Source organism: Anas platyrhynchos, chromosome 9 (genome assembly GCF_047663525.1).
Source record: "Anas platyrhynchos isolate ZD024472 breed Pekin duck chromosome 9, IASCAAS_PekinDuck_T2T, whole genome shotgun sequence".
NCBI classification, from domain to species: domain Eukaryota; kingdom Metazoa; phylum Chordata; class Aves; order Anseriformes; family Anatidae; genus Anas; species Anas platyrhynchos.
The window spans coordinates 12521476-12535440 of NC_092595.1; the positions used below are offsets into that span (position 1 = coordinate 12521476).

The 13965-nt window shown below is 48.6% G+C and overlaps 1 protein-coding gene across 1 annotated transcript in view; it reads left to right on the forward strand.

The window, feature by feature from the left end:
- The first annotated feature begins 8687 nt into the window (after positions 1-8687).
- The window catches only part of LOC140003205 (uncharacterized), a 46787-nt gene continuing 41509 nt past the window's right edge, over positions 8688-13965 (forward strand). The window contains exons 1-2 of the mRNA XM_072042541.1: positions 8688-8694; positions 10284-10498. Of these exons, the coding sequence (XP_071898642.1) occupies positions 8688-8694; positions 10284-10498 (222 nt within the window). The remainder of the gene's footprint in view (positions 8695-10283; positions 10499-13965) is intronic.

Sequence of the window (13965 nt, forward strand, 5' to 3'; positions counted from 1 at the left end):
AAGCCTTTTCACATTTTAAAGCTAAAATGTTCATTTTTCAATTTCTCTCTTTTCCTTGAAATTATCATGCATATGATGGAAGTGATGAACATTTTTGCTTTCCACGTGTTGCACATGCCCATGTCAGTGCCCATAGAGATGATGCTGCCTCTGAGTGATGAGCTGAGGACCCAGCCAGCCTACCTCCATCACGCCCAGAGCAGCCAGGCTTTGACTGCCACTGTTCTAGGGCCCTATGGATTTGCCAGGCTGTGCACGGCTTTGTAAAGATGCTCACACCTCCTTTGACCATACAGCACCAAGCTAGCTGCGTGGAGAGGGATAGTACTAACTGTATAGCAAAAGTCCTTCCTGCATCTTAAGATGCTGCTTGTGGAAGAAATTGTGATGAGCGTTTGCCTTACTCAAGCTGTAGAGAAAGGCCCTTTGGGAAACTTTTTTTTTTTCTGTGATATTTTCAGCTTAGTTTCCAAATCCACAGAGGCCTGGCAAAGACTGGTAGGCAGCCAAGCCTTGAGTGACTATTCATCTGCCTGAACCCTCCCTGTAGGGCTGCCTGTCTGTGGAGCAAACCACGTCGTCAAGGGCATTGTTAACGGTGTGTCAGAGATAAGAGTAGTTCTCAGCCCAGAGGGAGCCTTAAGACAGTTTGGATCCTTAGCTAAAGCACCAGGGAGTCCAGTATCCCTAGAGCAGAGGCAGTAGTGCCCTAAAATCTGAGGAGCAGCAAAATACATGCACTGTGTTCAATGTTAGAGGTAGCACTGCCCGTGGCCAGATTCAGAAAAATATTTAGAGGACTTCTAAGACAGCATTTGTAGATTTGGGTATAAAAGCCTGTAAAAGTGTTTGGTTGCCTAGCAATGCTAGCAAATGAAGGCAAAGCGTCTTGGTCTGGAAGGGATGCTTTAACGCTGCTTATTCCTCAGCTGAAGCTAGAAGAGAAGGCAATGAGTGCTGTGACCCCATCCGCTCTGCAATAAGTCCCTGATGATAGGAGGGCTTGGGGGTGAAATCCGGCACCTGGCACCTCTGCACCAGGTGTTAAGTGCAGAGCTACTGATGGTAAAATCCTTCTGGTGCTGCTTCGTGGGGAGGCAGGGCTCAACCTGGTACAAACACATCTTCCTCTCTTGAGTGTGGTTGGTTTTATCTCCAGGTTAAGAGGGTCTTGGGATCCCAGATGGAAGAGGAAGCTGTTTGGCTTTCAGAGCTTTGTTTACTTATATGAGACCTAACAAACATCGCTGTTAAGGCCCCCTGGGAGGTCTTTCTTATGAAGCTGGGGCCTATTGGATTAGGCAAATGAGAGCCAGAGATTTGCCTAATAGCTTGACAGGCCGTGAGGGATTAGACTCTTGTGGGCTGGTGTAAACTTGTGGGACAGAGGTGCTGCGGCGCGGGTCTCTTCTTAGCTGTGGATAAATACCTTGTCAATGCGGGTTAATCTTGTTTGCCTTGTCTTCCGTAATGCCGTGTTACAGGACATAACCTCCGCCAATTTGATCGCTGTTGGGATTGAATCGTAGGCCTTTGTTTCGTGCGTGCACCTCCTCCGTTACGCAGCGCTTTCGCCTTTACAGGGGTCAGTAATTAACAGTAATTTTTAACTCACGTTGGTTCAAGCTCCTGAAATAGTTGCTCCTTTGGGACCAAAGGTTCGACTGCAGCTGACTGAAGGCAGCTCCCTCTGTGGAGGCCCTACTGCTGCCCACGTGCTGCGGATCTACCGCTCCTTTTCCAAACATTGGTGTTAGCTCTGTCTGCTTCCCCAGATAACCCAGCAGTCCCTTTCCCAGGACTGGGATCCTGCCTTGTCACTGTGCTGTGCTCAGGGCAGCCTGCCAGCACTGGCACAGCACCCTGCGGCACCTGAAGGACACCCCCAGGGAGCACACCCCCCTCCCTGGCACACTCTGGCACCTTTCACTGAAGTGAAAGTGGGAATTGCTGGTGATTGTCCTCAAAGGCAGGGGGCACTTAGCTGCAGAACTGAAGTGCCAGGGCTGTTAAGGGGTTGTAAAGAAGCTGCCTGTGGGACCCTGCTGTTCCTGGCTCCCGTTACCTAGCTCTGATAAGGTAAAGGGCTGTTGGTGTTCAGAGCTCACAGAGCATCATGGCTTTTGCAGGATCTCCCATGGGTTCAAGGCTTCTGCTCGTGGCCGACCCAGAGACAAGCAGGCTCCTCTGCTGGGCTAGGTTTGCCCCCCTCTGCTCCCAGGGCTCAGGCCAGGATTGTCTCATTAAGGTGCAGGGTTATCCCATCCAGCCCCAGCTTTTTCACGCTTTTTAGGTGTCTTCACATTCTCCCACTCCATATCATCCCCATCCTCCTTACACATACACCAACAGCTTAGCAGAACTGGGTCCAGCAAATGAGCCGACTCCAAAAAAAATTCACAGCCACTGGGGACACACAGCCCCACATCTTCCTTGATGGATGCTTCTTGGAGCTGGGGGAGCCAGGGAGGTTCACTGCAGCACATCCCTGGTGCAGAAGGAGCTTCCTCCGGAGCTGATTAGCATCTGCAAGGCTCTGGCAGGGGACAGCACAGGTGGGAGGAAGAGCTCAGGCCACTTCCATTTGCTCCACAATAGGCGGCATCTCGCTCAGTTGTGCAAATTACCCATGCGCTCTGGGGGGCCGTAAGCACAAATTGCTCCTCAAAAAACCCAGTCCCTCCTTCCCCTGCTCAGCACAAGGCTCAGCCCTGCACTGAGTGGGTGGCAGAGCCGCAGGGAGTGGGGCAGATGGGGACAGCACGTGTCAGCAGTGCTGGATGCCAGATGACAGCTTCCCAGCAGCAGCGACAGGAAAGGCTGCCCTGTGTGCATGTGCTAATGGCACGCACCTGGGCTCAAAAACAGCAGAGACAGGGGTGTGAAAAAAAAGAGGCCCTGGTCTTGTCCCTGACACCTTCGGTCACCCAGAAGAGAAAAGCTGCAGGTGCACCAAGGTCTGTAAATAGAGACCTTGTAGGCTGGTCTCGTACTAACACATCCCTGAGATAGCATCGAGTCTTCTTGCGTGAATGAAAGGAGCTGTGGAGCAGTGATGTGTTGGGGGGATAACAGCAAGACCCACATCGGCTGCACACAGCATGGTCTGCTGGACCACATCAGGCCCTGGGGCTTTCCTGGATGCCCCACTACACAAAGTGCCATCTATCTCCCATTCACTTCTCTGTGTCTTCCTTTCTTTACAGGTAGTGGGAAGTTTTAAATCATCATGTGAGCACAAAGGAGAAGTTGTCAGGAGAATATCTGTGATGGGGGATTTTCACCCTGTGCTGCAGACCTCCACTGCCTCCCTGGCTCTGCTTTTTGCACGTCACAGCACCTAGCTCTGGGAACGATGAAGCTGAGAATCAAGAGCCATCCAGCCCAGAGCTCCAGACACACTGGAGCATCCATGATATGGTCTCAGAAGACCCTGCACAAGCTTCTAAATTGTCTGTGGAGTGGGACCTGGCAGAGCGAAGCACAGCAAAGGTTTTGGACTGAAACAATAAGAGGTAAGATTCACCCTGCACGTGCATTACTGGCTACATTCCTTTGTGCTACAGCTGATATAGGCAAGCTGCTTGGGAGAAACAAGCTGGGAGAAAAGTTATGCTGGCTCGTGTTAGTACTGCTTAGAGCAGAAAGGCTTAATTTGTTTTGAACCTCTTACCAGACAAATGCCGTGCTCTGGCTGCAGACTGACATCTGAGCTAAGCAAGCTTACAGCTGCACCCTGCCATAGATGAGTTTTCCATGGCTCCAGAGGAGCAAAGTTGGTCTAATGGGCTTTATTACTGCTCTTTATTCTTAGTCTGCACTAATGAATTCTACTAATGCACAAAACCCTGCATGACAAAGAAGCCCTTGATCTTCTTCCACACCCTTCCTTGTTTCTAACCCCTTTTAACATTTCCTGCTGATAGACAGCACACCTCAGCAGGTGGCAGAAAGCAGTCTTTATGCAGTGTATGCTCCTGAAGTGAGCTCAGCTGAGTCAGGGTCCTTCCTCTCCCAAGATCTCACTGCTGACCTTTGCATGGTGAGGAAACATTACTCTTTACCAGGCCAGGAGCTAGCTTGCAGTTTGACCTGGAGCTCTGGTAGCAGCCCCTGCTTGGTGAGGCAGGCCCAGGAGATTCTTGGGTTAGGGCAAAGAGAGCAGTTGCTATCTAACTGATGCAGCTGTGGATATCATTCATGTTCCCACAGCCATCTTTTATCAAACACAAAGCTTCTGCCTTCCCTCCCTAGGCACGGGAGCCTCATGGAGCAGTGCTGTGAGCTTTTGTATAAAACTGACCCGAGAAGGAAAAGGAGAAGGAAGGAGAGGGCTCCTCCTGTTCTGGAGTTAGTTCTGGGCAGCACAGGACACACATCTCTAGGACAAGTCAAAGATTTCAGTCTGAGTGCTAGGCTTTATAGACAGAATTAAATGTTGTGCAGGCAACTGCTTATACATTGTCTGTGACTCTGGCACATCCTGCTTCAAGAGTCTACCAGTTGCATAGTCCTAGGGCTGGCCTTCCTGCCTAGCAGGGAGCTATTGGGGTAAAACTTCAAGTTCCCAGAAGCAAGTTTTTTGGCCACCTCCATCTTTACTGTCCAAGCATCTGTGGAATGCATTGGGAAGAGAATCTGTCACACTGTCCATCATCATCAAATTCTGTGGGCTCTTACCTCTTACTGTGCCTTTAGAGACCGCTTTGTTCTCTGATTTCTTTTCTTTAATGGGTTACTTGCTGGAGTCCTTGTACTTAGACAAGACGCAAGTTTTGCATCATAAAGGGGCTTCCTAATAGTCACAAGTGAGTCCCGATGCTCCATGTCTTCCCTTGCTGAAAATTAAACATGTAAAATTAGGAACAGAATGTCTCTGTATCTGGGGGTCCTTGTGCATGCCTGGAAATGAGAAGCTTCTGGCTTTTCCCAGGAATGGCAATTGAACAGTTCAAGAAATAGCAATCCCTAACAAAACTTCTTCCCAAGTATTTTGCTTTAAATACTTTAAATCCCACTGGATGTATACGTTTTTGCTCATAGTGCACATATTTTGCTGTGCACTCCAGTGACATCCCAGATCGCTCCATCCTCACCTATACTTTCAGACCCCTAGGAAGGGAACAAGAAAAGAGAAGGGAAGGCTCACTGCAAGCAGAAACATTAGCAATTTTCCTTCACCACAGGAGACTGCAATTCTGCATCTGCACTGTATTGCCTCGAATAAGTAATTGTCCTAAGCGTGATCTCCAGGCAGAATCAAGTCCTGGCCCAAAGCAGTGCACGCCACCATTTTCCTGGCAACCTCCAGTCTGTCTCCTTGTAACAGGCTTCCCAACTGACAGGCTTCATCTCAGAATGGTAATCACATAGAGAGGCTGTAGTAAGTGAATTTAATTTCTCTTCTGGCCTAGCAGCAGACCCTCTTGGATGAATGGTCAGAGTTTGCATTTAAAAGCCCAGTGCAAAAAGTAGTATCTGTGGGTGATTGAGCTCGCAGTGTATCCCGTAAATCTGCACTTCCTCGCTGCATATGAGAATGCTGGGTGTTGGGAAACCTTCAGAACTGTAAGCGGAGAAGGAGCCCCATTAATTCCTGTCTAGACTGGCTTCTGAGCCCAGGTTCCAGAGATGAAAGGGCACTTTATTAAGACAGGGCATAAATCCACCCTGCCAACAAGTCCACACTCCTCTGGATTATTTACACCTCTCTCCCTCCCTCTGGTCATTGCCTGTCCCTACATAATCTACATTAAAGTTCTGACAGGATTAAGCCAATATATCTTAACTTTTGAATATCAGGCTCTGTGTGCTTTCGTTTCCACCATGTCACAAAAAAAAAAGACTTCATGTTTTCACAGATAGACTGAAAAAAAAGTAGGTGTCAAAGGAAGGGAACTTGTTGGACATTGGTCATGGGGGTGCGGAGAGCATGGGCGCTTTAGGACAGAGCTGCTGAGGAGAGCAGGCCTTGTTACTCCAGAGATCTTGTGACTTTTCATTGCTATTGCTTTATTTCTTGCTGTTGGAAAGTTCCTGTAGACAGTCTGGGTTTTTTTTTAGTGGTTATGGAAAGAGCCCCAGCACTGTAGGAGCCTGGTAGATCCTGTCCTCTTTGTGTTTGTATGAGCTTCCCCACCTCTCCTTGCAGCCAGGCAATGAGGAGCAAATAGTGCTTGTGGAAAAGAACCTCAAAGGGACTTTGTCACAAGTATTTTTAGGCTGGAACAGTAAAATGTGCGCTCACTGTATGCATCAATGTCTCTGCAATGCTGGCACATGGCTCATTTCATAGCTCCTCTTCAGAAACAGGAGTGCGGGCTGGGGGTTATAGCAGCTATGTGGGTGCTGTGCATTGAAATGAGAGGCAGGCACGGTGCCTGCAGCTGCATTCAACAAAATCTGTGGATGGCATGGAAGAGTCACAGGACTGCAGCCTGCAAGGTGATGTCCAGGCCCCGCTGCAGGACTGGAGTTCATTCTCCCCAGGCATTACCTGGGGCATTACCAGGCATTGTAACCAATAGCAAGGTCAATACTTTGGTAAGAGCAACAATTACTTTGGATTCATTTGTTTGAAAGGAAATTTGAGTTCATGAGCTCTTTCAGATGCAGGACTTCCTTCCTGGGGCATGTGATGATAGAGCTGTACAATGCTCAGAGCTGTGTGACTGAGGCATGCTGCAGATTTCAGCACGTTGTGGCAGTGACAGGCTAAGGGAATGACAAGCCCTGTTGAAAGGACACGCTTGAATTTTTGTGGAGATGGAGATCTGAAGAAAGCACAGCGTCGCAGTCTGCTCAGGTCTGCATTTCAGCTGCCTGCAGTACTTGCAATCCTTTTGTATTCGTTTTCTGTTTTATTTTTCAGTAAATGAGCTTCCTGGCATGTTCAGTTTGAAGTCATTAGCAAATGTTTACCTAAAGTGAGTTTGAAGCCTATAAAAAGGACTATCTGAAGTGTTTCCAAGATTTGCATTCATTTGGCCAAAGAAATCATGATACCTGACTTATATATACAGTCCAAAATAACCAGGCTGCTCCAATTTTTAATATCAAGGGCTTGCACTAAGCTTAAAAAACTGCTTCCAAACCATGGCTCAGTCAGACTGCAGAAATATTTCAAATAGATACACTAAAATAAATGAAAAGCTTTTCACATACCTGGGGAGGAAAAGAGAAAAAAATCACTGAACGTATTATTCAGCAGCTTTCATGCTTGCAGAACAGTCACTTTTTCAGCAGCATTAAAGGCCAGCCTCATCTCTTCATTAAATAACCAGCTTGGTCTCTCCGTGTGCTGCACCACCTGAAAGTGCAAGTAAAACACCTGACTTTTGCCTTTTTGCCCTTGTTGTCTAGTTTATTGTTATATCTGGGGCCTCAGTAAACTGCAGCTGTTAAACAGTTTCTCTCCTTTCCTTTTTCGCAGCCTTTGAGCTGAATGAGCACAGTGTAATCCCCACATCCTTTCTGCTCATACAGCTGGATAAATTTCCTATGCCTTATCATCCTTTTTGTTCTCCTCAGTGAGGAGCCAGGTTCTTGTCAGGATAAGCAGAGGGCTCCATTGCTCAGGGCCACAATTGAGCACAAGCCCAAGTAAGACAAGAGCCTTATTGAACCTGCCCCAGCCAGGACCGTGTCGCCCCAAGCCCCCCGGGCAAGGCACTCATCCCCTGTGTGGGGAGAGCACGTGGCAGCTGCTGGATGCGGGGATGGGGCACGCTGTGTTTGTGCTAAGGACAGAGCAGGAGCAGTAGGCTTTTGTGTAGCAGAAATAGCCCACAGAGTCCCAGAATTACTTCCCACTGGCTTTACTTTGGTTCATCAGTTTCAGTGTCTTGGTGGGTTGAGTCAGCAACAAGTCTTAACAGCCAGCTCTTAGCCTGGCCTGGGAGAAAACACTAAAATACTCAAAATTAGGCAATATAGGGAGAACAATCTTGAGAAAGAAGCTGATTTTTTTTCATTTTGTGGGGCATATTTTCACATTTCCTCCAGCCTAAATTCACCTGGAAGCAGGTTTCATGGCAGTCTCTTATTTTTCCATCTTTTTATACAGAAAGGGCCTTGCAACAAATATGAAAGATGGTATATATGTAAGGACCAAGTCTCTGTTTTCCTGCATAACCTGATTAACAGTGATAATATGCCCTGTGTTGTAGGCCGTGCTGTGATGGCAGTGTGCGTGAATACGCTAGATTGCTTGAAATTAGGAGCTGCTGTTAGTGGTCTTGTTCCTGCAGCACAGAGCACAGCAGGGTGCTTCCAAAATACAGGGTTTTTACAGGGACAGGTGACCCAGGAGGACCTTCATCTGCTGCCCTGATGGTATCTGAGCTAGAAAGTTTGACACCATCACCAGTGTCCCTGCATCACCACAAAGTCGTGTGGTCGGCAGCTGTTCAGACATGCCCTGTGCAACTGTTTTCAACTCTTTCCAGACAGGAGGAACAGAGGTTTTGTCATCTAAATACTCAAATACCTTTTCACATAAGGAAAGCAGGCAAGTTAGTTTGAATTACAGGAGCAAGAAGTTTCCCCAAACCTCCATCCACTGGCTGTTCCGCTGGATTTCTTGGCTGTACCTAGAATCTCCCCTCCTTTCTGCAGGGCACAGCTCTCCAGTCCTGTAGAAACCCAGTCAAGTGCTGGAGTCCCTCTGTTCTGCACCAGCTGTAAAAATGGCAGGTATTTCCCCTGAGACACTGTGAAATAATAAAATGACTGAGAAAATCAACAATAAATAGATAAAATTGTAATACTTTCCCATAAAATAAATCGTTGTTGTATAATCAACCATCCTTCATCAGATAATACTGCTGAAGGAAGAGCTACTTCCAGCTGGCATCTGGCCCATCTTTCATTTTCATCAGAAGGAGGTGAGAGAGAAGGAACTGGCTGGGATCTTCCAAGAATGCCAGCATGGAAAACCCCAGCACCTCTGTACTGGAAAGATGCTGCCATTGGCTCTTTTAAAATAACACTAAATAAGAGCTGGGGAGGATTATCCAAAAGGCAGAGAATTTTTGTAAACCTTTGCTATCTGGCAATGTGGAGAGACCCTTTTCTTCTCTGTTTAACTTGCCTGTTATTTCCTCCTTCTGGCATTTATTAATCTGACTGGTTAACCATTGAGTCCAGCCTGCAAACAGATCTCATCACAAATCCTGTTCTCCACGGTGTACTGGGAAAAGGCTCTGGCTGAACAAACTCATGTCTTCATTCTGAAGGGCAGAACTAAATGATGGAGATAGATGTTTACCATGAAATTCACACTAAAGCTTTCCTGTTTGGAGCAGACAGCAATGCTGACGACACCAGGATTTCTATTTGTAGACAAGCTGCATTTTGACTGAGCCCTTGCAATTCATCGACAATTTGGGTGCTTCTGGCTATGCAGTATTCACTGCACCCATCCCAGTCCTGATAAGACAAATCAGGAGCCCTAATCACAGGGGTAGTGTGTTCAATAACCATTGCTCTTTAATTGTTTCTGATCTTTATCTCCATCTCTCTCCCCCAAGGGTTTTTTTTTCCTGTGGGAGGATCACTGCTTCTCTTTGAACTGACTTTTCCTTTCAACATTTATCATTCAGGACTGCTCTAGTGCTGTTCCAGCACAGAAGCTGCTTGCACACTATTTGTAACAGCTGCTTTTTTTTGAAGTTTGCTATTTGTGGTATGATCCCTCACTTAAACCACTTGACATTGCCTTTCCTTTTCAACCCTGCACGAGACCCCCACACTGCACAACGTGCTGCTGCGAGAGCTGGGCCTGACCCTGGCCCTCCTGCCTCCAGTGGTTTCACATCTGACCCAGGGGGAGCGTTTCCGTGTGCTGCAGGGCGTCTGGGCTGAAGACGCTGAGCACCCTGCTGTGAGTGAGGGAGGTGAGCCACAGCCAGCCGTGATGTTCAGGTGGGGGCTGATACCAGCTCCAGGGGGATCTGCACCTCTGGAGGCTGGCCTTTCAGTCTGGGAGTTTTGCAAAGGAAGCCTCAATGCACTTGAAATATGAACAAGTGTTTGGGATAATGGAATAAGTGAAAAATAGTGTGAGGCAGAAAGAGAAATCAAAGCTACAACCTGATTCCATCAGTGGAGTCATCATGTCCTATGGCTCATGCATTATTTTGCAGCACGGGGACCAATTACTGGACAGCTCTTCCATTTGCATCTGATTATTAAAATAAATAATGTATGCACTGAGCCGAAAGTGATTTACTCTCACAAATTATCCTTTACATTGGTAGCTGACAGGACTGCTCGTGTCTGAGGAGCTGAGAAAGCCCGTGATGCCATCGCTGTTCCTGTACAACATGCTCTGCGGCTCCTCTTGTTTAATCTCTGTCCGTCCTCACCTGAGCTGGTGCCAGAGGAGAACCTGCTGCACCCCTGGGAGCCCCAGCCAGCTGGATGCAGCGGGGCAGCTCGGTCAATATTGACTTTATTGCAGGCTTTGGTGCACAGCGATGGTTATCTTGTTCACCAGGTAGGATTTAGCCCATTAGTACAAGTGTCTTTGAAGTCATTAAATACACAAAATGGATGGATGTGAAAATTGGGGCCCCCTTTCAAATGGGGGCATGTTATCAGCCCATGCAGGTCATAAAGACCAAGGCCTGTCCTTTGGGCTGCATACTGGGCAACAACAGTAAATGGAACTTTTACAGGGTGATCTCTGCCTGCCACACTTGTTGGCTTGCCATATAACACTGCCTTGCATCGTTGACACTGCAATTTTCAGGGTTTTCTTTCTTGGTGCAGCTGTGCAGCCCTGCTTTCCTGGCTCTGGCATTAGACTGGCTGAAAACTTTCCACCCATGCATGTTTGCTTTATGGGAAGGAGCGTTTTGCACAGCGTGAAACTTTCCATTGTATTCATGATCAGTTCTGGGCAAACTCATTCAAGGTAAGAAAAAAAATCTGGCCCACGAGAGCTGACTCCACGGGGAACAGGCACCCCAGGGCACAGCCTGCTCTCTCCTTGCTCTGGGCAGGAGTGCTGCCAGCAAGGGGTGGCACAGCCTGACCTTGTGAGCCTGCCCACAGAGGCACGCTGCTCTGGGGTTGTGCTGGCTCGGGTCCCACCAGCTGGAATTTCAGGAGAGAGCCCAGCGATGGCCTGGCCTGCTGTGTGCAAAGCTGTCGCTTTCCCCAGCTGTGAGTGGGAAGCTCCCAGGTAGCAGGATTTCCTCCCCTCTGCACAAGTGTTTGGCAGCCCCTGAGTTGCCCGAGGGCTGGGTGCATTTCCCAGGTGAATCCTGGTTCCTGGGGAGTCCCTCTGCTGCCCTTGCGTTGTCAGTTCTCTCTGCTCCCCAGGCTTTCCACAGGATCTACAGCATTCACAAGGCTGCTTGCTAGAAGGGCTCTGTATTCACTGTATTTCTCCTCTGAAATGAAGGTGGTATCATTTGTGGAAGGCCATAACGAGCTTGCCATTAGCACAGAGAAGCTGTTTGCATGGTGCGTGGAGGCTGAGCTCCTGCGTGGTGACTATTTACAGGCAGGCAGTGCTCTGGGTTGACTTGGTGCTGAGAAATGCTCTTCCACAACCAGCCAGGGGAACAGTCTTGGAGGCAGAAAGAGGAATACCCCTGGAGAGATGGGGAACCTCCAGGGACCAGGTAGGAACCAGCACAGGGCGCTCTCACCCCAACATCTGCCTGCAGAAGCCCAGGGTGCACGCACCTTGCCAGCCCCCAGCTCTGCCTGGTGCAAAGGGCTACCTCTAAACCAAGAGAAGGAACTGCAGCTGGGAAATAGGGCCCGTGGTGTGCTGCGTTAAGGGTGATTGATCTCACCTGTGGTGGGTGGGCTGCACGGCTGTACTGCCCATAAAGGCTGATGGGGAGAGCAGCTTGGCTTGCTGCTGCACGGATGGGGTACTCAGGTAGGGAGCTGTGCCTGGGAATGGGCATCTGTCTGGTTTTGGCTGCAATCTAGGAGCTTCTGTGTTAGGAATGAGAAGAAAGTCTCTGAAACCAGGCTTAGGGCAGCAGAAAAGGGACGGACTCTAGCAGGGCTCCAACCAGAAAATGGAAATAAACCTGTGGTGGGTGGCACCTGGCCCAGGGCTGTTCATGGGTGTCTCTGGAGAAACAGAGCCTCTTGCTCACCTTCCTCTTGTACTACAAGTAATCTTGTCCTCCTGGAGGAAAAAAAACAAACTAGGGAAAGGGTTGTGCTTGGGTGAAGAGAGGAGGCAGCTCTTAGAAGCTTTTCTGAGAACTGTGTCCTGGTGGGTGTGCAGAGCTCCTGTGCTTGTTTGACCTATCCTGCAAGGTGGTGGCATGGCAAATGCTCCAATATTCGTGCTGCCCAACTGGGAATGGATTCTGATAACTTTATAGTGCTTCCCTGTATTATAAACCAATCTTCAATTCATGTTAATAGCTTGATATGGGATTTAAATGCTCTAAATCAGAGGGGAAAAAAAAGTCACTGGTGCCTCTGTTATTAGGAGGTCTTTAGCAACCAGGACAGGTTTAATCATTGAGTGGATAAATCTGCAGTTGCATTAAAGCCTAATTACCCTGTGATGAATCCCTCTGCAATATTTCATATCAAGCACTTGGTTTACAACCAGGCCTGAGCAGGGAGCTCTGCAGTGCCTATTGCTGCGCTCGGGACACTGATGCAAATGCGTGGATTAATTTTATTCTGGTGCTTTAGAGGAAAGCAGAGAAAAGAAAGAACTTACGGCCTCTGGCAAAGCAGTATGAAGGTATTTCACTCTAGCTTTTTTCCCCAACTAGAAAATAAGCCCCTGTGTTTTACCCTCCTTGCCTGCTGGAGGCTGTTTCAGGACTGCTCTCTGAAAGCTTGGCTGCAAGGCTGCCTTGGCAAAGGCTGGAGCAGCACCGGGCAAGCAGGCTTACGTGGTGACCTTAGCGCTGTGGTTGCTCTTGCCAGAGGCAGTTAATTTCCCTAAATGCCGTTCCTCAAGGTATTTGTGAGGGGCTTGCTGCTAACGACCTGCTGGCTGTGAAGCATTGCCTCCAGCCACCAGATCCAAGGTTTCCCAGCGATGTCCAAGGGTAAAGCTGAGGGCTGTGTCCTTGTGCGAGCTAGGAGAGGGAAATGTGGCCCTGGACTTGCCCTGTTTGCTAGGGGAAGGGGGCAGGTTGTGCTTTGCTGGTTTTTCCCATTAACTCCCTATCTCCTAATAAAATACTACCAGGAAAAAAAAAAAATCATTGTTCCTGCCAAATTTAACAGGAAATTGAGAATAAATATTTTACTCCAGCAAACTTGGTTTTTAGCAGCACAAGCTTTTCCTGGGGGTGGGTAGACGCCTGCTTGGTCTATCCTTTAAGCCAGCCCTGGCAGAGCAAGGCACTGCGGGGAGCCGGGCGCTGCTGCAGACCCCATGGGAGCCAGGCTTGCTGGAGGGGATGTAGCTCTGGCTGCTGTCACACCTCCACATCCACCTCTTACAGGCTTTGCTCACAGCTAGCCATATATACGAGGAGATGAATGTGAGTTTTGCTTCCAAACGTGAATTCTGCTTCGTGTAATACCAGTTTGGGGCAGAAAAGGAACGTTTTTAGCCCTACTCGCATCTATAGAGATGCCAAAGGGTGCTGCTGTGCCGTAGGAAAGGGGCTGAACACACAAAAGGGGTAAATGAGCTGAGGCAGAGCAGCAGACGCAGCGTGGCAGCTACTGATAAGCCCTGGCCTGGGCACAGCTCCCCGAGGAGGCTCTTGGCTGGTGTGTGGGACTGCTCTGAGCAGGGCAGTGCTCCTCAGCCCGTGTTGTGCAGAGAAAAATGAACATCCATTAAAAGTGATAAACAGTCCTAATGGCACACAGAAAACCCGGATAATAGGGAACAAAATGCAGGTTTTCTGCACCTACTGGGGGGGAGGAGGGGATGGGAACAAAAATCTTTTTAATCCAGGGGGAGAAAAATTACTAGTGCAGCCCAAAAGCAAGGGGAAGGCAAATAGTGCA